Source organism: Cydia splendana, chromosome 17 (genome assembly GCF_910591565.1).
Source record: "Cydia splendana chromosome 17, ilCydSple1.2, whole genome shotgun sequence".
NCBI lineage: Eukaryota > Metazoa > Arthropoda > Insecta > Lepidoptera > Tortricidae > Cydia > Cydia splendana.
The window spans coordinates 5,873,237-5,900,362 of record NC_085976.1 but is presented as its reverse complement, the minus strand read 5'-3'; the positions used below and the strand labels follow the sequence as shown (position 1 = coordinate 5,900,362).

Here is a 27,126-nt window from a genome sequence, read left to right as displayed (position 1 = left end):
GTAATTTATGAATAGCCCAAGATAGTCGATTTTCTATCAAAATTTCACAACTTAGAATACATGAATCTAGTACTATTCTAGTGGTGGGGGTAACTGACAGAACGGGATAGTCTTACGTATCCTTCAGTAGGAGTAGCGGAGAAAGCGCTATTATTGTTTGTCCTTGTCACAGTCTCACATATTTTTTGTTCCCCACCGTTTTTTTAGTATGGATTATGGTGGGCAACAAATTAATTCGACCAATCATAGTGACGCATTGCGTATGTTTTGTCCCTCGCGGAGGCACGCGTATACCACTTTTATAGGATCCTACCTTCTATGTTAGAATAGGGAGTATTACTGCAATGTTCTGCCGCCAGAGTGCAGCACTAGTTTGTTGAGTAAACCATAGAGTAACTTATACATACTAGGCCTTAAATAGTTTTTTGACAAGTTTTCACTATGACATTGATGCATCGAGGTGGCCAACCGCGAAACGCGAAAATCGAAATTTCGTTATCTGCCTCTCTATCGATCGAATAGGCAAGAGTGATAGAGAGGCAGAAACCGAACTTTCAATTTTCGTGTTTCGCGGTAGGCCCGTGATTGCGCTTGTGACGCCCTCTACGCAGAGTTTTGCGTAATATTCCCTATTATGTTGCCACAATAGGGAATATTAGGCAAAGCTCTGCGTAGGTGGCACCTTTGTGGCACATACAGTAAACAAACCACATTGACGCATGGCCTACCGCGAAACAAGAAAATCGAAATTTCGTTATCTAATCTCTCTATCACTCTTGCATATTCGAGCGATAAAGAGGCAGATAACTAAATTTCGATTTTCGCGTTTACCGGTAGGCCCTTGTTAACAAACCGCCTTGATGCATCAATGTCGTATTTTATTGTCTGTGAAAACTTGTCAAAAAACAGTTTAAGGCACAGTATGTATAAGTTAGTCTATGAATTTACTGAGTCGGTAGTGCTGCACTCTGACGGCAGAACATTGCAGTAATATCCCCTATTGAATGTCTTGGCTTAAATATTTTGTATCTAGGCCATAAAATTAAAAAAAAAAATCACTTAACGTCAACTGTCAATCCATGGTCAATCCCATGTCAATATCATGCTTTATTAGGATCCTACCTTCTATGGTCAGGTCATATCAGTTAATTTGTGAGTTCTTTAGCTTTTAACAACTTTTAATTCTGTGAATTAATAAAGTACATGCAACAATAACTACATACTATAACTAGTGCATAAGTTACAGTGATTTAATGCCAAAATGTTTGCTATAAACCTACGACGAGTGTACTGTGCATGTGATAAAATTATTGTAAGAACATTACGGAATAGAAGGCTAGAAGTTCCTGGCCCAAATCCTGGATTAGATAGACGAGTAACAGCGCTCCGTGAGGAAGGAGTCCCTATCACAGGAAACCCGGAAGAATTTCTCGATCAATCTGAAAGTGAATTCTATAATGTACGTATTTATTATGAACATCTCATAACATTTTTTTGCCACACTTGGAGCTTAAATGCAGTTTGCATTTTGATTTAATTTATGACTTAAACATTGAAACGCTTTGTACTATTTACCTAAATTAATCTTGTGTTCATTCGTTTTTAGGTTATGTCGTTTTGATGTCTTTTTAGGGTTCCGTACCCAAAGGGTAAAACGGGACCCTATTACTAAGACTCCGCTGTCCGTCCGTCTGTCACCAGGCTGTATCTCACGAACCGTGATAGCTAGACAGTTGAAATTTTCACAGATGATGTATTTCTGTTGCCGCTATAACAACAAATACTAAAAACAGAATAAAATAAAGATTTAAGTGGGGCTCCCATACAACAAACGTGATTTTTGACCTAAGTTAAGCAACGTCGGGCGGGGTCAGTACTTGGATGGGTGACCGTAATTTTTTTGCCGTTTTTTGTTGCATTATGGTACAGAACCCTTCGTGCGCGAGTCCGACTCGCACTTGCCCGGTTTTTTAATCTTAATATCCTCAATTTAAGATACTTTTAGTTTAATTGCAAACTTAAAATATGGATTAATATTACTTTAATTTTTTTTTCTTCTTCCTACACAGATGGATGAAACTTACAATGCACATCTAACTGAGAGCTTGGCGGGCAAGCATGACTTACGGCACAGGATCGTCAAAGAGAAGTATTTCAAGGAAAACATGCCTAATTTGTTGACTTGGAGTGAAAAGGAGCAAATTCGGCATTTAGTAAACGAGCAGCCTGATGAATGGACACCGGAGCGCATTGCAGAGAGCTTTCCTGTCACTGCCACTGTTGTTAAGGTCTGTTTAACCTGATTATAATTATGATAATTATACTGCCCTCCTAAGCAGAGTAGCCTTATCACAAAAACAAATGATTTTGAAAATGAAATTATAATATATAGAAACTATAATATAAAGTTATAAAGTATAAGTTAGCAATGAATTTTCTTTTGAGATAGCGCTATTTGGCTTAGCAAGGCAGAATAGTTTTATATGATAAATCTATTTTATGTAGTGTCTATAGCTGGCAATGTGTGAGACAGAGTTCAAAAATTTATTAGAGTAACCAAGCTAACTCTGCACCTACTTTGAGAAAACAAAGTGTGGGCGTGTCATTCTCATTATAAAAATCATATTTTTATTGTCTACAATAGAATTTCCACACTTTGTTTTACCAAATGCCACACAGAGATAGCTTGGTCCAGCTAAGTGTTTTGGCAATATTGAGGTCCTTTTTCCTAAGAGACAACATGTTTTGATTGTAGTAGTTAAGTAGTAGCAGATTATAAGTTATAAGTGAAAAAATAAATAATTTATTGTATTATTTTATGGAAAAATATAAAACAAAAATGCCCAGCAATGGCAATCAATCTTCAAACAATGATTTCAAACTGTATTCTTGTTTTTCAATTAATACAATTTTGTTTTAGAAATTACTGAAATACCCTTGGAAACCAGCAACTGAAGCACGCATAGCTCGTCATGACGAATCTGCTATGAGAAACTGGCGGGAACTTAAAGAAAACACTTTAGACATCCCACAAGATTTACGCCAACACTTTCTCAAATTCTCCGAAAGAACTATACCTCCACTTAATGCTAAATCAGTGAAACCGGATGTAATTGTCGAAAAAATGGGCGAATTCGAAAAGATAGTGCAGAGATGTGCGGAAAAAGCAAATACTAATAATATTGAAGAAAGTGATTCTAATGAAGTTGCCGTACATGCATCCAATAACACTAACGGTAAATACAAAGTAGTAAAAGGTAACCAAAGGGTAACATTAGAAGAAATGACAACCAAAATTAAAAAAAGATTAGACAGTGGCAAAGCCATTGATCTCCCAGATCAAATAATGCTTAGTGCAGTCAATTCCACTCAAACTGAAGTATCTGCTACAGAATTAAGTAAAGAAATTGATTTAGCAGAAGAAAAACCGAAAGAAGTATCAGTATTTAATGAACAAAGTGAAGAAAAAACATCTGTTATGGAATATCCAGAAAGAATTAGGATTCCTAAGAAGGCTTACAAAAAAGGTGCTACTTATAAAGTGGATGATTGTTATTATGATGATGATGGGAAATTCCTGTACAGGGTCCTAGGCATGTCTAATTGATATTCTGAAATATAAAATAAAACAATGCTCTTGAAGCCTTATTTATATATTTTTATATAAAAATTATATGTTTTCATTATACTCCTCAATCAAAATAAAATAACTACTTTTTCACCAATACTTTTATGTTGCAACTAACATAGTGTATTGATATAAATTGCATGTCTTTTACACACTTCTACAAGATCTTAATTATAACAAAACCTTTGATCAGACTAAATGTTATTACAGCATATTTAAATGTATAAATATATCTGAATGACTATATGATTGTACAACATTGATTGGAACATAAAATATGGCTCATAATGATCACTCGAGGCAAATAAATATAAGCTAAAACCATTGAATATACAGTTTTCCACAAATGCCAAAATATACATCCATTTCCACGCTTGGCAACATACTTAACTGTTATGTTACAAACTATAATATTGCCATAAAATTGCCTTTAAAATCTACAACATCAAAACAAGTCTCATGTTATGATTAAAATGTTCCTAAATTAAGAATAAAATCTGTCAAAAAAAACCTTTAAACACTGGATTATATCCGTAAAAATATTGTGTATGTATTAACCCTTTTCCAGGCATAGTACGATTTATCGACCACATACGCGCCACTAGAATTTCAACTTTAGCATTCCGATTTAAGATTCAAATTAGATTGCACTTTCGGGAAATTTTACTTGTCTTCAAATGAATCATCAAAGCTGGATTAATTGGAATATATTTGGATTTTTCGGGAAAACCTTGTAGATTGGTGCGGCCTGGAAAATGGTTAACTCTTCATGTATTAGTTGAGTATTGAGTACAGTACAAATGGTTAAAAGAGTTGTTAATAATAACATTATCACTTACATCACATCAGATATCGAATTTATAGTAGGCCAAAGGATTCTTATAGGCCTACGGTATGCATTTACATATTTGTTTAACACATAGATATTTCATTTTATTATACATTACTGTCAAAAGCAGTGTCTTTAAAGTAATAAAGATTAATATAGCTATATTGACACCTTCATGAATACTTTGGAATTTTGGCAGTCGCATTATTTGTAAAAAAATACAAATCGTGCAGAAATAGTTTAAGAACTTCCAAGTTCTATCAGGTCATACTATACTACGACTAAGGCGAAAAAGGACCCAATATAATAACCCTCTTAACCTACAAAGTTAATATTGTTACTATAGATTCTCTAGTTCTAATTCACTATGCATGATTTAAAACAATGCATACAAAACGACAGTGCCCACAAGGTTAAAGATAACATCCAAAACTTTCTAGTTTGTGACAAATAATGCGACTAAAATACATAGAATAATACGTACCATTCGTTTACGAATTTAACTGTTTAGTGAAATCACTCAGAAGCAATATATCTACTTGAACAATACATATATAAAAAGCGGACACAAAATCAAGAGAGTTCCTCTCCAGAAACAATACTTCTATCATTAAGTAATTTTGTCAGATATCATTAAATATTGACTGATCCGCTTCAGTTTGACTGTGATACAGTCGTCTGCGATCAAGATGCGAAATGCGAAGATTTATCAATATATACAATTGAAATATGTACAATTTTATTTCAGTATGGCTATCCGAATCACCTTGTCCGTAGCACCCACATTTCTAACACTATCAGATATGCAACCCGAAAGGTCGTTTTTAGACGACATGCGGTCGTGATGTGATTTTGATTTTTTTACCCAGCTACAGTAAGGTATATCTGACCACGTTAACTTTGCACAAACTTGGCAGTAAAAATGCATATACAAATACATATCCCTATAAGCGCTAAGTATTCATGGCAATTGCTACGCCAAGTATGGAGCACTTGGCGTAGCAATTGCCATGAATACTTAGCGTCGTCCGACTCTTAGAAAGGATATTAATTTAGTAATTTCAAATTGGTTTGAAACCTCTCTCACGGTAACTAAGCCACATTTATTTTTAAAACTCAAGGTGAAGATAGCTGACATGTATTTTAATCGAATATTCTCATTAATGATATAGGAATTGTGTTTATACTCATTTTATTCAAGATGCCAGCAATTCTCTTGGTTTCTAACTGCGTTGCATAGAAGCGTATAGGTAGGTATATCTATCTCTCTGTATATCTAGCCGGGTTATTTATGTTATGTGCATAATGTCGCCGTATTAACTTTAACTAATATTCTGAACATTTTACAATCAATCATCGTCATGCCTCATACATTTAGGTGCATACAAGCAGAACTTATTGTCTATTCTTTCGCCATACTCGGAACACATTGCCATTTTCTTCTTGACACGTCACATGTAGATGCATAATTATTTTCCATCGTATTTTCACGGAAACGTAAGAACGTGTCTTGCTATTTCAGTCAGTCTCTGTACAAAAAGTACAGAGGTTGACTGAAGTAGCATGACAAATAAACGTTTCCAGGAAAATACGATGAAAAACAATTATGCACTACATCTGTAAAGTAGTTTAATATTAAAGTACACGACACACTTTCACACAAAAACATCCTTAAGCAAATAAAATAGCGAGAAAAGGACGGATGTCGTGTTTTTACCAACCTCTTTTATTCGATGTCAACGTACATGAGGAGCTTTCGTACGGCCAAGAATATGATTACACTTTTATATTTATTTTAAGGCGAGTGTATGCATATTTTTAACGTTGACTGATGCAAAGATTCATTGATTTTGATCAAATCGTGTCCTTGAATATGACAGCCGAAGATGGCGCTGTAAGGCCCTCGCCTACGTAGGTTTACATAGGTTTTGTGGTAACTGAATTGTTAACCGTCAACTTTTGACAATCAGGCTTACTCATGGACCCGTACAGCGCCATCTATATTATTAGCTGTCAAATTCTAAAAACGAATTTGACTTTACACATCTATATAGTCACATTACTGCCTCATTCATTCTTGCTATGACCATGCCAGTGTGAATGGGATGTTATAGGACCGCGGTCATCAGTTTGTTTTGCAGACAGTATAATACAATCAATGAATCTTAGACTGTTGTGAGCAGACTCATGTTTATAAGAGTCCTCGCTCGGCTCGGCCGCGCAGCGCCCTCGGTCAGTCCTCCTGCGCGAGCCGCAGGCGCCGGAAGTAATGTCGGCAGCAGACGGCGGTAGGCGTGGGCGGGTAGTCGTGTGGACGCAGCGAGCCGCCGAGCTGGGTGATCGCGCGCGAATATTCGCGCTGGAACGCGATCAGGTCGATGTTGTTCTCGCCGAGCGCTGCCATCGCGAGGAACAGTATGTCTCTGTGGAAGGTTAAGATGCATTAACGGTTATAACGTTAGAACTTTATTGAAGCGCCTGCATATTGGCGTGAGTGACAATATCAAGATAAAGTTACCAAATTAGGTCGCAAGGTGGCAGACCCTCCAAGGCGGTATTTTGATTTTTCCAAGCAAAATGTACTATATCGGCACTACTTTGAATAAATCTCGTATCTGACACTGCTATTCAAAGTTGAAAGGCAGTAACTCTGTATGCATCCCGCACATAGATACCTCATTATTCTTTTGATTGACAGAATAAGATACGAGTATTTTGCAAAGTAGTGCCGATATTCAGAACTAACTAACAGGATTTATCTCACCGCATTATCTCTACCTGTATATTAAAGAATCCACTATACACTATAAAGTTGCTCATCATCATCATTGGCCACAGCATCTTTGCAGATGATAGTTGCAGCGACTGAAGAAGGTATCTTGAGAACTCGGAGTAAATATCTATGGAGTGGAGACGCGCACTAATTTCTATCTGAAAAATTCTGTCGTTTTTGGCGCGGGGGACGAGGTAACGCACACAAATAATGTTAACACTAATGCATTTTTAGCATGCGTCGCTACACACGCACACGACAAAATTATCAAACACTAGCAAAAACTATATTCACACAAGTACAAGAACAAACACAGACAACCCTGTCCGTGAACGATATGACGTCAGTTCTAAGTAAACCTAGATAGTGCGAGGGATGCGCCGATAATATTGTCGATATTTTAGTGACAATGAATTTTAATTTCTGATTATATCAATTATAATAATAATACAATATGTCTTTGTACCAGCATTTTACTAACTTTCAATTTTTGTATTGTTTAGATGTTATTTCTAATAGTTTGTCAATTTGTTTAGGGCAAATCTTGGAAGCTGATATAGAATGATTTTTTATTATCAGTTAATTAGTTAATATTTTACATGTTGGTTTACTTCTGAAAGCAATGCAATATACTATCGAGCATGCAGATCTGATGACAGAGATGGAACGCGGCCATAGGATGTCATTTAAGGGATATTGAGTAGGGGATAATTAGTACATATATCGGCGGTAGATCGTAAAATCGGGCATATCGAGATATTCCTAGGCATATCATGAAACGCCGCCATTTAATAATCTGCCTTTTGCATTTTTTGCCACTGCTAGTGCTGCATTCTATGTGGCATTTGGAGCACCATGCGTAGGTACTAGGTAGGTATTAAAATCATACGCTACGTACTATAAGTAGGCTGTCAAGCCATTTCAATGGTTATTATTTGCTAAAATTTAGGACATCCTACTTATTCGATATGCCTAAATGTTGAGGTTTGCACGGTATGGCTGGTGGTCACTAGTCAGATCATGACATGCCGGCGTTTCATGATCTGCTTAGGAATATCACACCTTGAAGTTAGCACGATATGGCTGGTGGTCACTAGGCAGATCATCATCTGCCTAGGAATATCACTCCTTGAGTTTTGTACGATATGGCTGGTGTTCGCTAGGCAGATCGATGAAGCGGCGTTTAATGATCTGCCTAGGAACATCTCACTCTACTTATGTGCTTAAACGTCGGCAGGCATATCGTCAAACGATGAGGTTTTAACGATATGGCTGGTACTCGCTAGCCTGATCATGAAATGGCGGCGTTACCTGGTAATGTTTATCGCAAATAAAAGATTCTTATTCTTATGTCAAGAGATATCTTGGTGGAAACCAGTTAAATTGATCGAAACCGAATTAAGAAATTACGTTCTCTCACCTAACCGGTTCGCATGGAACGATATAATACCGGTTACTCTTGGCTTTCAGAGACTCGGTTAAACTCATTGTCATACGTGAAAGTGATAGCAATACTTAGCATTCTATCTCGCTTCGATATTTTCAATTTAACCGGTTAATTTCGTTCCACAAAATCGGAAGGCGAACGAATTTGGCATAAATCAGTATCTCAATAGAACAGTTATTTAATCAGTAACCTTAAACACAAACGATATCCTTTTCGTTCCCTGGTGAATGAATGAAACCGGTTTGAAAAATAAAATGGTTTCCGACCCTGGGTCTGCGGCGTAAAAAAAGATGGAAATATTGATTCTCCTAATGTTTGTTTATTTCAGACCCCGTCCACTCCCCTCTTGCTAAGTAATAATAAAATAATAATAAAGTTGGTCAAGCAAATCTTGTAGAAAAAGGTGCGAAATTCAAATTTTCTATGGAACGATCACCCTTCGCGCCTACTTTATTTTTAAATTTGCCACCTTTTGCTACTGACAAGATTTGCTTGACCATCTGTATATTATTCATTATGTTTATACCGATTTTACCGATATTGGTTTTTATGGTGTCCCATCACTAATATTGGTACGGATACCAGAGTAATAAATTAAAAGTGCCTATTTATGGAAAGTGACAGCCGTAAATACCTTAAATTAATAAAATATTTGACATGTTAAATAAAAATATATAGCTGGCGGCTTAGCACGGTCGCGTTTTTATCCCTTGTCACCATGCCTGTCACGTTCTAACAAGTATGTAAGTGCGAAAGGGACGCGCATAGTGATAGTCGATAAAAATAGAACCGTGCTGAGCCCGCTGGTCAAGCAAATCTTGTCAGTAAAAAAGGCGCGAAATTTAAATTTTCTAAGAGACGATATCCCTTCCCGCCTACATTTTCAAATTTGCCGCCTTTTTCTACTGACAAGATCTGCTTGACCGGCTATATGTAGAAACTAAAGGAAAAATTAATTTTCAAAAAATAGTCTATCGGTAATTTTACGCTATATAGGGGTTGTGCACAAATCACGCGAGATGTTTTCGACTACTTTTTGATCCCCCGTCCCCCTTTTCTTTATTCTTATAGATCTATTTATTTGATTAAATAGATTAGGTTGATATGAAACTAAGGTGTTATATAAAAATAATGTGTTACATAAATTATATAATAAAAAGCAACGCAAATAGGGCGTATTACTGCAATGTTCTGCCGCCAGAGTGTAGCACTAAGTTAGCTAGTAAATTTTCTCTTTTCTCTTTATCGCTCAAATATGCAATAGTGATAGAGAGGTTAGATAACGAAATTTAAATTTTCTTGTTCCGCGGCGGACCCCCAGATTGTGATGGATTGTGGTAGTCGCACCCCCTACGCAGAGTTTCGCATAATATTCCCTATTAGAAATTCTACTCGTACCTAATTAATATTTAGAAGGTCTTCTTTAGAATTACCCTAAATTAGATCTAATACCGTATCACTGTCAGATTGACAATGTTTTTTAGTTATTTGCAAAGTTAATGCACTATTTGATAATATTTAGATGTAGTAGTACTTACATATGATAAGAAACGTGTTCTTTTTGTAGACTAGACGTTTCCGATATCATTTTGCACGAGAAAACGCTGCAATTCTGCATTTTCGGCTCCTATCATTCCGCATAGACTGACGTTTGCTGAATGGCGTATGACGTGTGGCAACTAGTTTTATATAACCTCCTTGACCGGCGGCCGCGGACTTTTTCAGAGGGGAACGCCTGTTAATGGCGGCTCCATAGATATTTACTCCGAGCTTGAGAAGGTAGTCTACTCGTATAGCCTACATAAAGTTGCTAACAGCCTAATATTAGCTAGAGAATCCGGAAATACTCGTATTACCTACAACCAATTTATTTTACATCAGTCTGTTCTCAATTACCTGAAAAATGAATGGTATCGCTTGTTGCCAGCTGTGTTCTCCCGCCAGGCTGCGAGCCGCCGCAGCGCGTCGACCAAGTCGTTGCTCAGCAACCCGTCCAGGACCGCCAGCACCACTCTGTTCAAACACAATTCTGTTTAGCTTGATATATTGTATTTATAATTATTGTCTTCGGTTACCGCGATAGTTACTCATGTCATGAAATAAAACTATGTAAACTGTAATCCTATATAATTATTAACCTTTTGAGCGCCAGACGGCGAAGGAATATGACGTGCCCCGGACGCCAGGCGATCGCGATTATTTAACTAAGCGAAATTGAACCTTACAGAGTCTCGCGTAAGTTCCAATTGCATTGGCGAAGCTGTCAGCTGTAGCCGTCGTTGGCGTCCATGGCAAGTCTTTCCGATGACGGCCACAGCCGTCTGTGGCCGTCAAAAGGTTAATAACTAGGCTAGGAGGCCGTCAAATAAAACTTTCATCGTTCTAAGACGTCGGGATGTATTTAAAAATAACCGTCGTCAAAAAGAGGAAGACACATGTGCCGGTCAGCAGAATACTATCGGCGCGCTGATCTTGTTAAGATAATGTTACTATCGGCGTAGATTCAAAACCAATACAAGGTGTAACAAAAATGGTGGGGATCCGTTATATTACAGGGCATATTCGGTATCGTGTTCTTATTAGGGAAAAGGAGAAGATTTTGACGTGATAACGTCTTATAAATCGATGAACACCGGTAGCGTGCAGGAAAAAGTGTCACGTTGTGGACTGATCTCCATAGTAACGTTGTGGACGGATCTCCATGGTAACGTTACGTAATGTAATGGTACTAATGGTAATGTTTTCTTATGCACGTTTTCTCACGCAAAATTATCGTCCGTACACCGGCTTTACAGACAACCATATATTTTTTTAACGCATTATAGTTCTATCAGATTTATTAAATAGAAAAACTTCAGCAGTTATTTACATGTCATCGTGCAGTCGCACTAAGGGTCGGTTGCACCAAACTGTTCGTATCGTCAAAGAGTTCGCTAAATTTTTATGTATGGAAAGTTTCATAGTAAAGCGCCGGGGCGCGCCGGCTGACGTTGATCAGTCAGTCAAATGTGGTTGGTGCAACTGGTCCTAAGTCTCATACTACTTGACACCCTGTACTCACGCGTTGGCCTGCGCGGTGTCGGTGAGCAGCAACGCCTGCAGCGCGCGCGAGCGCTGCTGCTGCGCGCGCTTCAGGCGCCACGCGCGGTACAGCGCCGTGCCCGCCTCGCCGTGCAGCCGCACCAAGTCCCAGCTGCATACTACTTGACACCCTGTATGACAAACATAATATTAGCTTTAGCGGTAAACTCAACTGGGGTAAATGCGTCTATTGCAGATATCTTCAAAACGCAACATAATTCGGTTTAAAGATATTTTATTTCTCAAAAAGAATAACAGTCATTCACTTAAATGAGAAACATGCACTTATAAATATAAACTTAAGTATAGACTTATACTAGTGAGCGCAGTGACAAATTTAATTTAAAGTTAACTAGCGAGTGCATTAATAAAATTGCATGTGAGCAGGTAGGAATGAAAACATAGCATAGCAACTCGTTTACAATGTTTTTGCCTTGCGGGCGCGTCATGCAGGCCCGGGCGAGCGCACTGTGCGCAATAGATAACAAGAACACAGATATAAATCGTTCGGAAGCGACTTGCAGAACAGATGCGTAGTCCGACCGTTAGGGTAGGGACTTCAATTTGTTTTTTTTTTGTTTCTTTTTTTTTTTTTTTACTTTTTTTACTTTTTATTTGTTTATTTAAATGATTTTTTTTTTATGTGTTTGTGTTAGACTGATATTTAACGTTGTTTTTTTATAGTATAAATAGTACCATAAATATTAGTATTCGAATTTCATGACTGTGATGAATTTAAGTTAGACTTTAGACTATGTGTTTTTTAAGTAATCTTTTAAATGTTGAATTTGATTTTGCATTTTTAATAGCGTCTGGAAGTTTATTGTACAGGTTTGCACCTTCATAATATATGCATTTTTTACCATAATTTGTTCGGGGAGCGCGAAGTATGAGATTATCGGCGTTTCTTAATTTCATTTTTTGTATAGCCCTCTTTTTCCTGAAGGACAGTTGAGTATGCAAGTCTTTTCGTAGTATTTTTCGTATAAGTATACAAGTCTGATAGTGGTAAGTTTGTTTAATATTAAGAATATTTGTGTCTTTGTATAATGTAATTGTTGGCGTACGGAAATCATACCCAAATAGAACTTTAACTAGCTTATTTTGGGCTGTTTGTAACATTTTCAAATTACTTGCGGTAGTTGTGCCCCATATTTCAATAAGGTATTCGAGATGCGGCTTGACAAGACTGTTATAAATTGTGTAACGCACTTTTTTAGGAAGACATCGCACAATACTACGCAGAGATCCGGTAAGGGAAGTTATTTTATTTTTTATTTTATCTATATGCGGACGCCAAGTTAATTTTTTGTCAAGTATGAGGCCGAGATACTTTTCCTGATCGACTCTTTTAATGGGTTGGTTATTGAGTGCTAGAGATTCGACATTTGGCAGTTTTTTGTTTTTGGGAGCGAATATGATGTAGTTAGTTTTAGTGATGTTTATGGTTAACAAATTGCTTTGGAACCAGCTGTTGAGAAGGTCCAAGTCACGTTGATTATGATAACTATTATGTAGTCCGACAAGAAATTGTAGAAAATAAATGAGGGCGCCATTAGCTACGTAACTGTCACATTTTTGACGTAAAATGCTTAAACATGGCAACAATTTGGTATGGAAATTTTTTAATTCCATTTTATTTAATTTCTACTATTTTATGGCACACTATAGCCGTCTACATTAAAAGTCTGATGACCATGGTTCGAACGTAAAGGATTGAAATAGTGACACCGGCTGACCGTACCTTCTACCGCACTACCTATTAAAAGAAACAAGTTTATTGGACTATGAATTGTTTCAGTAAGTATAAAATCTAAGGTCATATGGTGGCAAAGCTTCCAACGCACACAATCGCTGAATTCACTTCGATCACACGGCCTCACAACGCCCCACTTCTCGTTGTTTCCTCAGGAACATTCCCTGCTACATGGCAGGGTAGTTGGCGCACAGCTGGTCCGGCTCACGATGTTGGCGCACAAGGTACCACATTACTGACACTTAGGTTCCAGTACATGTGTATAGAGAATGTGGGTGAACTATAGATAATACAGGAACCCCTATATTTTGGCGCGACATAACAATATCTAGGTCTAGGTAGTATCAGTTTCCAACTAAGCCATAAGGTGAAAGACCATCCAATGCATAGAATTGCTTTATGTGTCGCTTAACTTCAAACTCGGGTAAATCCATTTGACCCTCTCAACAAATATCTACCCTATTACCTTTTCTTAATACCAAAATCGCATAATCTGACAGATTTACCCGAGTTTGAAGTTAAGCGACTCATATACACTTTGATCAAGGCTCCACTCACCGCTGCTCTCGTCAGGAATATCGCCCTGGTACATGGCCGGGTAGTTGGCACACAGCAGGTCCGGTAGATGGCTCTCGATGTTGGCACGCTCCAGGTACCACACCAGGTTCCAGTACACGATCGGGTGCGACTCCACGAACTCCTTCTCCAGAAGACACGAGTCGCCTTCTCTACCTGTTTAAATTGTCGAAATTTTTTCACTTTTAAATGATAAATAGGCGACAATACGAATTTTGCGGATATATGTTGTCGATTCAAAACTGCCCTTTTTTACCCTCTTTCGTTTGAGCATAATTTCATTCGGGTCTACCGTACCCCCCCTCGGGTTTATTAATATAGATGTTTTTTTTTTCCGGTGTTCAAACGATAATATTGATTAAAAAAAAATAAAAATAAAGTCATGCATGAGGCTAATTACGCCTACATTTAATTACTTGCACTTACCTAATATAGATTCGAATTCTTTCCTTAGCACCAATGGATTTAAATAAGGCACGCTGACAGTTTCCGTTTGCGTCTGACCCTCGCGCATTATCTGCAAAGAAATATAAATAAAATTGGTATAGCCAGCCAAGACAGTGGTTTACCACTTTTCGACTCTATCATCTGATTAATAGAGTCGAAAAGTGGTAAACCACTTTCTTGGCTGACACAAGTAAGTCATACATGAATGTGAATAAGTATGGTACCTATTCCACCTGTCTAATTTCTTTGTCCAATGTTTATTTACATCTCACATTTTGCTTAGTGAGTGAGTGAGACGCAATGCACATTGGACCAAGAAATTGGACAGGTGGAATACCAACCTAAGTAGTTTTGATGGGATGGTGAATTGATTTTTCTATTACCTTTCGTCTGTTTGATACGAGTTTAGACCACCACATATATACAAAACGTTAAAATATGGAAAAAATAAATAGAACATGTTTTTAAAAGTATCTGGCCCGTCCCGGCCCATACTTCGTGTCTACGCTCGTGTGGTACCTGCACGGACAGCAGCGGCACGGTGTGGCGGCCGCAGGCGGTGCAGCGCGTGTTGAGGTTGGAGTCGTCGGCCGCCCAGCCCGCCATGATGTCCTCGTCGTATAGCAACGCGTAGCATTGGTGGCATTGTGAGCACGAGCACATGAGGGCTGTTACTGTGGGCGATGAGTTTGTGTTTTCCTGCGAACAGTTAAGTATTAATATTATTCATGTGTTAATGTGTTAGTGTGTGTGTAAATATACACTACCCGGTATATACAGGTAGCTGTAACCACACAATTATTTACGTTTTTGTGCAAGGGGTCAGGTTTTTTGTATGTGAAAATGCCTCGCAGAGGCCAAATGAGAAAGGGAGACTAATAAAACGGCTTACTGCTTGTTGTGGATACAGGTTGTCCGGTAAATGCGACAGCAGGGTGGCTAAAGAGCCGCGCTCCATAGCGCACGCTAGTTCCGCGTCGCTCGACGCTCTCCTGAAATGCATACCGCCTGTCCATTCTGTAAGGGAATTGAAATATTAAAAAAGAAAAACACAAGACTAATAGTTGTTTTTTTCATGTGATCCATTCAACTATCATTAAATAACTTTAAATTATTCTGCGTTTTGTGCTACCAGCTAAGTGTCAATGTAGATAGTAGTTATCAATGTAGCAACTTATGAAGCCATCTAGAACTAAAAAATCACACCTAGCTACTTTTTTCTAAATATTTTGAGAACCAAATTAATTTTTAACAAGCAGAAACGTTTGCGAACGATGCTGTTAAGTTTAGAATAAATTTAAAAGTGGAAAAATGATTGCCTTGGGTTAGACTTGACTTCTATCCAGAGGCCGTGAGTTCAAGTCTCACCCAAGGCGGTAATTTTTCAACTTTTAAATTTATTTTGAGTACCAAATAAACCCCATACAGTTTAGCAATTTTAAAACATCTGAAAATCAGTTTGTCAAAACTTTACAACTACTTCGGTTAAAATTTGGTGTAATTAAAATACCTATACATATAAAGTGCCTATTTTCATGTCACCTAACTTTAGATAAAATATAAAATTACCATCCGGATTAATCTCCGACGAGCCATCTGTAGAATCGTCCTCCATGAAACTCGTTAGCGCACTAGTAGCGTTTCCAATGGCCCCTTTCACTGGCGTCGAGTTCGCGGATATGACTTCTTTCATCTCGTCGAACTTCTTCGCCATACTCGTAGCGGCGGACTTAAGGCTGGAGAGGCCGCTTTGTAGGAGCTCGTTGGATTTCTTGCCCGCTATGCTTGTGGGACTGAAAATGTTAAACCGGTCAGTTAAGACTGTGATAAATGATGTGCAGAAATACAGATTGTACGTGACGCTTATTTGTAGAAATTGAAAATTTTTGATTTGTAAAAAACGCGAACTCTTCTCCCTTTATTTTGCGAGTATTAGTATGAAAAACCCTCAAAATCCGCTTACTCATTCTAGTAACCAAGTTATACATCTATTTCATTGCTTAAAATACTCCTTTACATATATACTTTCGACGCATTTTCAGTTATCATTAAGACGTTATTTTTCAATAGAAAGCATTATAAAGATCATCTATAATTCCACATCTACTTGCACCTTCGAGCAACACGGAAGGGAGGCGGCATTCGCCCTATTTCCCCTCTGCCGAGGTACAAGATTAGCGCGTCAATCTAATCTAGCGCGGGTAATAAAACTAGTTGCACTTGGATTTTTCACTAGACCGAGTCCAGACGCGCGCGTGAACACTGCTGCACAAAAATGCCTGTTTGCTCGGTTTTTTGTTATAAAAAGAGGTCGGGGACAACAAATTTACAAAAAGAAAGTGTTACATTTCACATGTAATATTTTTTTTACATATCATACGTTTAATTACATTCAAACACAATTATTATATTTTAGTCTCATGTAATTGTTGGATTTATCGATTTTGCTCGCTCAGTACAAATTGCGGATCGGTCGAGCGACAAATCCGACTTCTCATCTCTCAGAATACAATAACATACTTCAACGAAAATGTGTTAGTGTGCGTGTTGTGACACTTGTCACTCGTCCGTATACAAAAAGAGATCGAGGTTTGCAAGATTTGTCTTTGACGTGTGTCATTTTCTATGTATTTGTGTCGTCATTACAGATTGGATTTTGTATGTAAGTGTGTGAGAAGTGCGACTGTGTGCACCTTTCCCCCCGCGAAAAATGGCAGAAAGATTTGTACGGTGAGATATCGCTTGGGCCCCTCCCTTCCGTTGTGTCGGAAGCCGGTGTTGCTCGAAGACTTGCACAATTTGGGAGATCTAATAAAGATCGAAATTCGTGTTATTTAATCTCAAGTAATTTCAATCGATGCCAAGAGTATGACCATAAAGTAAATATGTAGTCTGTGGTATGACTTTAGGTACTTAACTTAGACAGGTGTCGTATCGTTATTACGGTTCGGCCACGACATTGCGCGACTGGCGACGGCGGCGGCGGCAACCAAGGTTGGAGTGAGACACAGCGATCGGACCTTTCGTTGTCACCTATGGTTGCCACCGCCGCCGCCGCCGTCACCGGTCGCGTCGTGGCCGGGCCGTTATGTTATGAACCATTGCGGTGACATTAACATGATTTACTAATTAGCCAAATCAACAATGAGCTCCTTACCTGAAGTAGTTTTCAACAATCGCCTTCCCGATGTTCATGTTCTCTTTGCGCAAAGACAACCGGCCGGGCGAATAGCGGCTACGAAACAAAACAACTAGCAAACAGTGCTTCAACTAAAGCAAAACGCTTATCAAGCAGAAAAACATATTTCCAATTAATATCAATGTTTAAATTAAATTGTTACTATTTCATAGGTCAAATCATTTTTTATAAGGGCTCATTTAGACGATGCGAGAACTCGCATGCGAGTTTCATTACCATCTCCATTAGAGTGGAAAAAGAAGTCCATTTAAACAATGACACAATCGAAATAGTTATTAACGATACAAGTGCGGAAAGTAGGAAATTCGAGATTCGAAAACGAGTGGTGATAAATTAAAACACCACCGAAGGGAGCGTTTAATCGACACGAGTTGTGAATTACCTATTCGCACGTGTATCGTACAACGTTTTACAGTACATATAGCCCCTAAAATTTTCGACATAGGCACGGAATGTGCTTATTCTCGCAATAGTGCCGGAAAGTAGCACCATATGTACTGTAAAAGAAGTATTTAATACAATACTTAACGATACATATTTGAAATTGCATAGTGACGGTTTGATGTTATTGGAAATATGCTTTTGATTTTGCTATAAAAGATTCACATCTAAACACATAATAAACAAACATGCTTGCAAAATAGTGTTAAAACAAAAAAATAACAAATTAAATCAGCGGTCGGCAACCTTTTAGCAGCCAAGGGCCTTCGTTAACTACTATGTGTTAACGAAGTTAAAGCGGGCCGCACTTTGTTAATATTTATGACTTTATCAGACATTGTCGTTTGTCCATATTACATACAAAATAGCCAGGGAGGCTCGCGGGCCGCTTGTTGCCGACCGCTGAATTAAATCATTGATTAAAACACAATTAGTGTCTAATTGCCATATTATATAGCCGAGAAAACTATGAACATTCCCTACAATGACCATTTAAGGTTATGTGCCCAGTTCTTATTATGAAAGAATGAATGGAGAGTTTTTGGTTCTACATCTTTATTTTTTAGATTTAATTATGTTAAATGGCCAGTTGATTTTTAACTTAAATAACCTATTTGGTGGGTCATTCAAAGTATTGGTGAACGCTTAAAATGTGGTATATTTATTCTGTCATTGTCTGCCATTTTGACTTATGTAATCGTAAGAAAGGGATAAAACATAATTTAACAAAATCAGGCCCGTAAAGTTTTATGAATAAGGGGGTAAAATAACGTTCTTACCCGAAGCTGATCTTGAGCGTGTTCCCAAGGCTGGCGAGGCTGGAGGACACGGTGCCGGCGGGGACTGTCTCGCTCCTGTGTAGTTTCCTGCCAAACAGGAAACTATCGAGGTTATCGCGCTCGGAGGGGGGGCAGCACTAGCGCTACTGATGGGCGATGTGGCAATGGTTGCGCGTTTAGTACAAACAACAACACTCTTAACTGTCCGTCGGCGGACCTTATTACAAAAGGCTTAAGAATGGACAGTTAACAGTGTGGGCGAAGGTACTATCTGACCAAGGCTTCTAGTACCCAGAGATGAAATCGAAGCAGCAAATTTTGCTCTTCTGCGTTCGCATCAGACCTGCGCGTTCAAGTCACATTTATTAAAGCAAAATTTAGAGTTCTTTAGAAAGTAATATCTATTACAGTTCGTCTGCGTTAAGACAGTAAAATCATCATTGTCCGCCAGCTTAGCTACGCCCGTAGCCAATCAAATCGTTCCTAAACTGCAAAACGTACTTCAAGACCAAAAAAAGTAAGACAATGTTGCCACTGCAATTATTTGTTTGTAAAATAGTAAATTCCTGTTGATAAATAATCACGCTAAGATAATTTATTTATTAGTAATTTTACTCCTACGAGTCAAAAAAGTACTTTTTCTCAAAAATGGACGGCAAAGTCGACTTTGCCGTTTAAAAAATAGGTTGCGAAGCGCGTAGTTTATGGTCAGTCAAAAATTAAAAAGTTAAAAACATTGCAGTCTCGATTTTGGGACTGCAATGTTGCATACAAATTCCATTATTTGTCGAGTTCCAAACTTTTTAAAAGTTGAAATGGCCATATCAAATGAAGGCACAGGCCCATTAAACAGCCAAACAGATGATTAGTACCGCGACTATTTAGCTGTCTCAAATAGGTTGGCGTATTTTCGGCAGAAAAATACACTTCTATTTTTTTGTTAAAAAAATAAAAAGGCGGCAAAGCTAATATTTTCAATTGTTTCTACTTTTTTCTGTGAAAATATATACTTAAGAAAGTTGCTTTTGTAAAATATTTCTATGATATCTATATTTCTTGCACCATTTTTGAGAAAAGCACTATATATGACTCGGCTGGAAGGCTACTTGCTGGCTTCGGATTCAATTAAACGGACTCCCAAGGTCGTCCGTTTAAAACGAATCCTCAGCCTGCAAGTAGCTACTTCCGAGCCTCGACAATAATGTACTATTATTTACTTATCTTTACATAAGTAAATACAAGACGCGCTAGTAAAAGTGGCAACATTTTCTTACTTTTTTTGGTCTTGAACTACGTTTTGTAGTTTAATTATAAAGCCAATTTCACAGTGATTGATGATGAAGGTATACACTTTAATTAGCACCGATTTGATTGGTTATCAGTATCCGGTCGGTGGAAAGGATTTTTTTTACTACATTCTTAACGCGAACGAACTATAAGTGCTAAGAGCTATATATGTGACGTCCCACGGTCAAAGGTACCTTATGGCGGGTATGGAGTTATGCATACCCCAGTAATCTACAATAAATAAGCTATCGATAACACAAAAGATCAACCTTCTAGGTTGCGTAGTTACAGAGATATGATTTTTTGAAAATAATGTTGTGAAATGAGCAACTTTACGATAGAGAAGTTTTAAGTTTAGCCGCCTAAAAAACTATGTTCCTGAAGTAAGTTACATAGTTGACTACAAATAATAATACCTTATATATCTGAGATTAAAAAAATATTGCGACTTGTTCTGTAATGCAAATAGAAACTTTTGATATCGACTGATTTATGTGTATACTAACCAATCTCTTGAAAATAAAGTTTTATTTCATTTTCACGATTGATTGCAATGAGCTCTCAAGATTTAAATTTTATCTATTAGAAAACGACACTGACAGACAGTTTAAGCAAAAAACAATACCGATTTAGAGGTGAAAATGTATTTTCTGACTTTTTCATATAAAATCACAAAATTGAATATTTTTACTTTTAATGTGACACACAATCAATTTTTCTGAGCACATATGAAAGAAATTCTGTCATTCAAATGAAATAAATCCTAAAACCCCAACTAAATACTATATTTAACCCCTTATGCCACTTTAAACTTACATAACAATAACAGTATTTGCTCCATACATTTACGAAAAGGTACCTTATGGAAATAAGTCTAATAATACATCACTACAAAATATCAATCATATTACAGTTTATCTTTTATGAATAGAAAATATTAATTTACATTAAACTGCCCCAAATTTAATTAGTTCTTCTTCATAATAATCTTAAAAAAGACCAATAATTTGTATGTAATGAAAAGGTACCTTGTGATTAAGTTACATGATGAGGCATGATGATGATGGAACAGTTAGGATAAACTAATAATATTTTGGTAATGGTATAAATCGTCTATTTCTTATCAATAATATATTTCGGTTGCTATTGAAGATAAGCGGCATCGAGGTTCAATGACCTCAGATATTCCATAAGGTAATGCGTCGGATATTGGCATTTTTCAGCAAACCAATGGCTGATTTACTGCATGCGACCAAACCAAATGAAGATTATTCTAGTTAAGAAAGACTTGACGAGAGTAACTTTGGTATAATAGCAGGCTACTTGGATTTGTGATGTCGGTCTATGTACGGTTATAATATTTGCGAGGCGCCCCAACCAGAACTGAAATTATCAAATTAGTTTTGCCGAATGCTGATACAGTTCTCTACCAAACTTCTTTTCCCGTATTGACTAGTTTTTTTGGGAATTTTCAATCTTTTTTCCATAAGGTACCTTTTCTACTAAACTCTGAGACGACATTACTAGGCTTATAACTAACTTATAACAAAAATAAAAACAGGTAAACAAACGTTACGCATTAAGGTTTCAGATCTCACAATAAAAAAAAATTGAGCATTTTTTCACCTCTTTACAAAACATTTCATATCTCCGAAACTAGAAACCCTCATAAGGTACCTTTTCCCGTGGAACGTCACATATATATATATATATATATATATATATATATATATATATATATATATATATATATATATTAACATTAATCGATTCGTGAAATCCTGGTGAAGAGGCTTGCACTAAACGGGCTATTGGTTAATTGTGCTTGATCACATTAATAATGAAAATGAAAATCCCAATCACCGTTAGTCATTGATGAAATTCATGCTCCCGAAGGGATAGGATGGCTGCGATTATATCGTGTCATGTGTCAACTTCGCATTTATAAAGTTGTTAGAAAGTGGCGGTTAGTTTGACTGACGATAAAAGGATCAACATCATAGATCATCTGGATAGGCCACAATTGTACATACTTTAAAGTACAGATACGTGAATCACATTTTGGATTTTAATCTGTACCGGAATGCATTTTTATTATTGTAGAAGAGTTGTGAATTCTAAGAAAAAATCGGTCTCGCGAGTTTGACAGATGAAATAGATGACGCTGGATGTTTTGTGGTAATTGATTTGCCAAACTTCAACTTTTGACAACCAGAGCTACCGTATTTGCGGTTATCACACTGATGCGAATACGCACGTCGATCCGGTGTATGAGCGTGACAGCGTTATGCGCGTGTACAGCGATGTCCTGCTCGCACACCGGAGCGGCCGGCGGTTTCGCATCCAATGTGAAGGACGTCATAATGTAGATCCGTACGGCACTATTTAGTTCAGATGTCAAACTCTAAACACGATTTTATCTTAGACTACACCTTTTTTACAATTAATAACGCTTCGCTTTCGGGAGAAATGTTTTATTCTTCTGTGAAAGTATAATAGCCAGGTGCGATGAGTAGTAAAGACTAGTACAGGAAGCTGTGTACCCATGGTCAGTGGGCGCGTCGTCCTGGAAGGAGTTGCTGCGGCGGTGGAACAGCTTGGGGCTCACGGAGTACTCGTGCCGCGGCGGGGCGGGGACGCCGCGCGGCGGCGGCGGCGGCGGCGGGGGCGGGGACTCCGGCGCGGCGCCGCGCAGCGCGCCCAGCGGGTCGTCGGCCAGCACCGGCGTGCGGGGGGATAATCTGCGATAGTACTATATTGTTACAAAGGCCGGAAAGTAGGTAATTGCCAGCAGAGTCTGAAAGAAATGGTCGAGTGAAGCGAGAGTGAGGTCGTCAAGTAACATTAAGATTCACAGTTCAAATTTTGATTTTCAAAAATTGCGCGATAATTTGTCTATGTAATTCATAGTAACAGAAAAGTTTCTAAACGGTATGTAACGTCCGTCAATGCTATATTAATTCATTGCCGAAAAGTTGAATTATCTTCGTTCCATACGTTTATTATTTGAATTATACGACACTAAATTCTTTATTAGGTACTTCCCTTCTCTCTATTATACTTACTTTAGTGGAGACCCTTCGGGTTCCTCAGACGGCTCGGCCGCCGTCTCCTCTTTTTCAGGTTCCTCGGGGAAACTCAGTGTCCGCGAACACCGAGACTTTACATTCGATGTACCTTTAAATTAAATTAAATTCTAATTTAACTCTTTTCACTTATTTTACTTTAATTTACTTTAATTTTATCAGAACTTTAACGTTTCACGTTAGCATGCATGAATCCTTCCCTAGAGGAGACGTCAGTGGTAGTCCTAAAACAACGCGACTACGCGATTGTCGCAAGTTCGCGCGAGTCCCGCGAATATCAATTAGGACACCTATTAATATGTTTGATCGCGCGTTCGCAAGAGAAAAATTCGCGCGAACTTGCGATAGTCGCGTAGTGTTAGGACGACCCATCACACGAAAACTACGCACACCCTAGTTCACGTAAATGCAAACATGAAATTTTAACTCTATAGTTATACTTTTTTAATTTGCATTCGACTCTTGATTAGCGGGCTGACACCAAAACTATAACGATTTAAGATACCAAGAAGTCTAGATGTCGGTAGTAACTTCAAATACTTACTGCTAGAAAACGAAAGCCTCTGCAAGTTCTGTACAATTTGAGCGTCCCCAGCGAAGCTCTCGGACCGCGTCAATATTCGAAGGTCCGACGGACTGTCCGGGCTCACGTGTATTGTCTGAAATAAAAGTTCCAATACTTACAAAAAAAGAGCGCTGGTATCCTAACCTCTAGATACCTATAAAAAAGTCTCCTATTCCATTCTAATTTCAATCTTTAATTTGACAAATAAAAATTGCATATGGTCTTGGCAAGTTTTGACGTCTGAGCGGCTAGAGGATAGAGGTAAAGCAGCTTCTAAACCAATTATTCTCTAGAAACATTCCAAATGTTGGGGGAAAACCGAAGACTTTAGACCGAAAAGAAACTGGTAAGACATATAATATAATACATATAATACTGGTAATACATATGATATATTTACCAGTTTTAGAACACAGCATGTGTCTAGTCTTGTGATTAGGATTTTACTATTATAGACTACGGTTTGTTTTTTTAATGTAACCTGAAAAGTCCTAAGACCAGGAACTGATCTACTTACATAAGTGTAAATCAACGTATCTACTGACTAGTAGTATCTAGACTGCTGAACTGATTCGTCTCAATATTTGTGTCGCTTAACTTCAAACACGTGAAGTGTTCGGCGTTCAGGGGTTATAATGATAACACAAGAGTGGAGTAAATACTGAATATATTGGTAGAAAGTGCTGGCCTTATATACTAAGGTTTTAACAGGCTTAATCGAGTGGAAGTTATGGCAATGGTCATTAACCATTGTATAGCAAATTACAGTAAGTCAAGGTTTATGGCATCGTTAACTTAATGTTCTTGTTCGTTGTTGTTAGTAGTAAAATACATATATGGGAGATAGGTATCAAGTATCAGCTGCATCAAACAGCAGTGTATCATCTGATAGCAGCAGCAGCTGTGTATGAACTGTGACTACACTACACTCGGATAAATCCATCTGACAGATTATGCGATTTTGGTATTAAGAAAAGGTAATAGGATAGATATTTGTTGAGAGAGTCGAATGGATTTATCCGAGTTTGAAGTTAAGCGACACATTGGCGATTGGTACTGGTCTGAATGGTGATATTACCTGTCGTTTTTCAGCTATCGTAACGCTATTCGTTGTGTCATCATTTCCTAATGAATTACTTCTCGGTCGCGCCGCTTCACACAAGTCTGGATTTGAAGGTAAGCCTAGAAAAGGAAAATAAAAAATTAGTTCCCCAAAACCGGTAAATAGAGCTACCTCAGCAAATACAAAGACATAATACACCACGACCCCACTCTCGCCACATCATTTGTTTTGTATAGAGTTATTAATTGATGGCATTAAATAAGTCACAGAAGTGTTAATTTGCCAGAACTCACAGACCTACCATACTAAAGTAGCAGTGGTCGTATGCTTATTGTTCGTAAAATCAATGGTAGCTGGGGCAGGAACTACCAACATTCAAGTGATAAAACAGTCACCCATTAAACATATATCTAAAGATTAAGATCGGTTTTCCTAGCATAGCAGTGCCGTCATACTAATAGCGGCCATCTCCATACTAAATAATACGGCTAAATATGGATGTGGTAGTATTTGTATGGAGACGGCCGCTATATGACGGCACCGCTATCCTAGGAAACTAGAGCATTTCGGGAAATAAGAATGGGGCCAGTACAGCGGTATCAGTGTCACGCACACGAATTCGAGCCAATTGTGCAGTCTAAAGCTCTGGTTCCCTAGGATAGCGGTGCCGTAATATAGCGGCCGTCTCCATACAAAATACTATGACATCCATATTTAGCCGTATTATTTTGTATGGAGACCGCCGCCATATGACGGCACCGCTATCCTAGGAAAACCGAGCTTGACGCCACAACGCGATTGGTTGATGAGTTGAAGAGGCGTGATGTCCGCGAGCCATTGGTCGCAACTAGTTGCGCTAGATAGCACGATTTGCTCGAATTCGTGAGTGACACCATGGTCTAATAAAACATGGTCTTCCATTCCCAGAGTGACACGCGATTACGTCACAATAACATTGCCACTTTATTTCAACATAACATGTTACATGTACCCAACATTATACCTATGGTTAATAAGTTAAAATATTTCTTTATAATTTTAATTTATATGTATTTTAGCTTAAATTTTACAATAACACGTCATTTTTAATTACTCGTTAGCAATCCGATCCAATCTTCCGATTCACGAAAGAAATTTCAGACTTTCGGGTAATTCTGTTTATACTACTGGCAACACAGGATAGCGCTGTGGACATTTGACAATTCGGATCTAGATAACTTCATGCCCTGACCGTCATCCTTGTCGAACGCGTGTTAATTGTTATTTCCTTCTCGCTCAGTGTCAGCAGTCGCAGTGTTTTCCAAACTTTTCACGTCGTAAGCTTGGTAATTAATGTGTAACTGTGAATTCGTTTTTTAAACGTTTGTCTTGTATAGATAAATAAAGTTTAATTTAATACATTAGATTTGTTTTATTTTACTATGTTTCTACATGAATAACTTAAAATTAATGCCGTTAAAATAATTTTCACCGTTGGTTAAAATTCTCCCACATTTCAAAGTTTGAGAACCTGTAAACAGCATGATGACGTAGGCGCGTGTCAGTTAGGTCATACGCGAATCTCGGAATGGAGTACCAGGCGGAGTATATTATTATACCATGAGTGACACCGCTGAACTAGCACCATTCTTAGTGTCCGTAAGGCGCGTCTTTAGATATATGCAGTCACCTGATATGAGAATGCCGGCCGCGGTGGAGAGCGCGTGCTTATGCGGCCTGGCGGGTTGTTGCTGCACGATGTTGCCGCGCCGCACTAGTGCCTCGAATGCTGATGACGCGGCTTCCATTTCGCGCGCACTCGCTGTCAACATACAAGTCAATTAGTACAGATGTAGTGTATAATTGTTTTCCTCTGTATTCACGGAGACGTACGAACGTGTTTTGCTATTTCAGTCAGTCTCGGTACAAAAACTACCGAGGTTGACTGAAGTAGCATGACAAATACGAAAGTTTCCGAGAAAATATAAAGTAAAACAGTTACGCACAACACCTGTATCCGTCTTATTTATTACTAAAAATATCACACGGTACTAGTTGGAGTAAAATGGGATTTACTTGCGCGAGCTGGCCTTCGTTTCATAATAGAATTGTGACAATTGTCACATGTCACAGACGATTCGCTGTACATTGCTCGTCCAACAATTACTACTACTATCCTTACTTATCGAC

The 27,126-nt window shown here is 38.1% G+C and overlaps 2 protein-coding genes across 7 annotated transcripts in view; one reads left to right on the top strand and one right to left on the bottom strand.

Moving 5' to 3' along the window:
- Positions 1-1,147: 1,147 nt before the first annotated feature.
- LOC134798652 (neugrin) lies at positions 1,148-3,648 on the top strand. The gene is made up of 3 exons (XM_063771021.1): positions 1,148-1,459; positions 2,070-2,288; positions 2,921-3,648. Exons 1-3 carry the CDS (start codon positions 1,262-1,264, stop codon positions 3,605-3,607), a joined length of 1,104 nt encoding a protein of 367 aa, XP_063627091.1. The 5' UTR covers positions 1,148-1,261; the 3' UTR covers positions 3,608-3,648.
- The window catches only part of LOC134798651 (DENN domain-containing protein Crag), a 49,848-nt gene continuing 26,359 nt past the window's right edge, over positions 3,638-27,126 (bottom strand). For 3 of the 6 annotated variants that reach the window (XM_063771020.1, XM_063771015.1, XM_063771016.1), the window contains 15 exons: positions 26,627-26,758; positions 24,973-25,076; positions 23,874-23,988; positions 23,309-23,420; positions 22,787-22,984; positions 18,957-19,043; positions 17,695-17,772; positions 16,107-16,330; positions 15,430-15,554; positions 15,057-15,236; positions 14,517-14,607; positions 14,073-14,246; positions 11,739-11,889; positions 10,574-10,690; positions 3,638-6,880 (listed from right to left, as the gene is read on the bottom strand). In XM_063771020.1, the coding sequence (XP_063627090.1) occupies positions 6,691-6,880; positions 10,574-10,690; positions 11,739-11,889; positions 14,073-14,246; positions 14,517-14,607; positions 15,057-15,236; positions 15,430-15,554; positions 16,107-16,330; positions 17,695-17,772; positions 18,957-19,043; positions 22,787-22,984; positions 23,309-23,420; positions 23,874-23,988; positions 24,973-25,076; positions 26,627-26,758 (2,078 nt within the window). In that variant the 3' untranslated portion in view covers positions 3,638-6,690. The remainder of the gene's footprint in view (positions 6,881-10,573; positions 10,691-11,738; positions 11,890-14,072; positions 14,247-14,516; positions 14,608-15,056; positions 15,237-15,429; positions 15,555-16,106; positions 16,331-17,694; positions 17,773-18,956; positions 19,044-22,786; positions 22,985-23,308; positions 23,421-23,873; positions 23,989-24,972; positions 25,077-26,626; positions 26,759-27,126) is intronic. The other 3 variants (XM_063771017.1, XM_063771018.1, XM_063771019.1) reach the window with 3 other exon arrangements.

What these genes read in the sequence shown, in the direction of transcription:
- LOC134798652 (XM_063771021.1), top strand. Translation starts at nt 1,262, where the DNA reads ATGTTTGCTATAAACCTACGACGAGTGTACTGTGCATGTGATAAAATT. An exon ending in CTGAAAGTGAATTCTATAAT is followed by an intron (nt 1,460 to 2,069) that starts GTACGTATTTAT and finishes CTTCCTACACAG; the next exon opens with ATGGATGAAACTTACAATGC. An exon ending in TCACTGCCACTGTTGTTAAG is followed by an intron (nt 2,289 to 2,920) that starts GTCTGTTTAACC and finishes ATTTTGTTTTAG; the next exon opens with AAATTACTGAAATACCCTTG.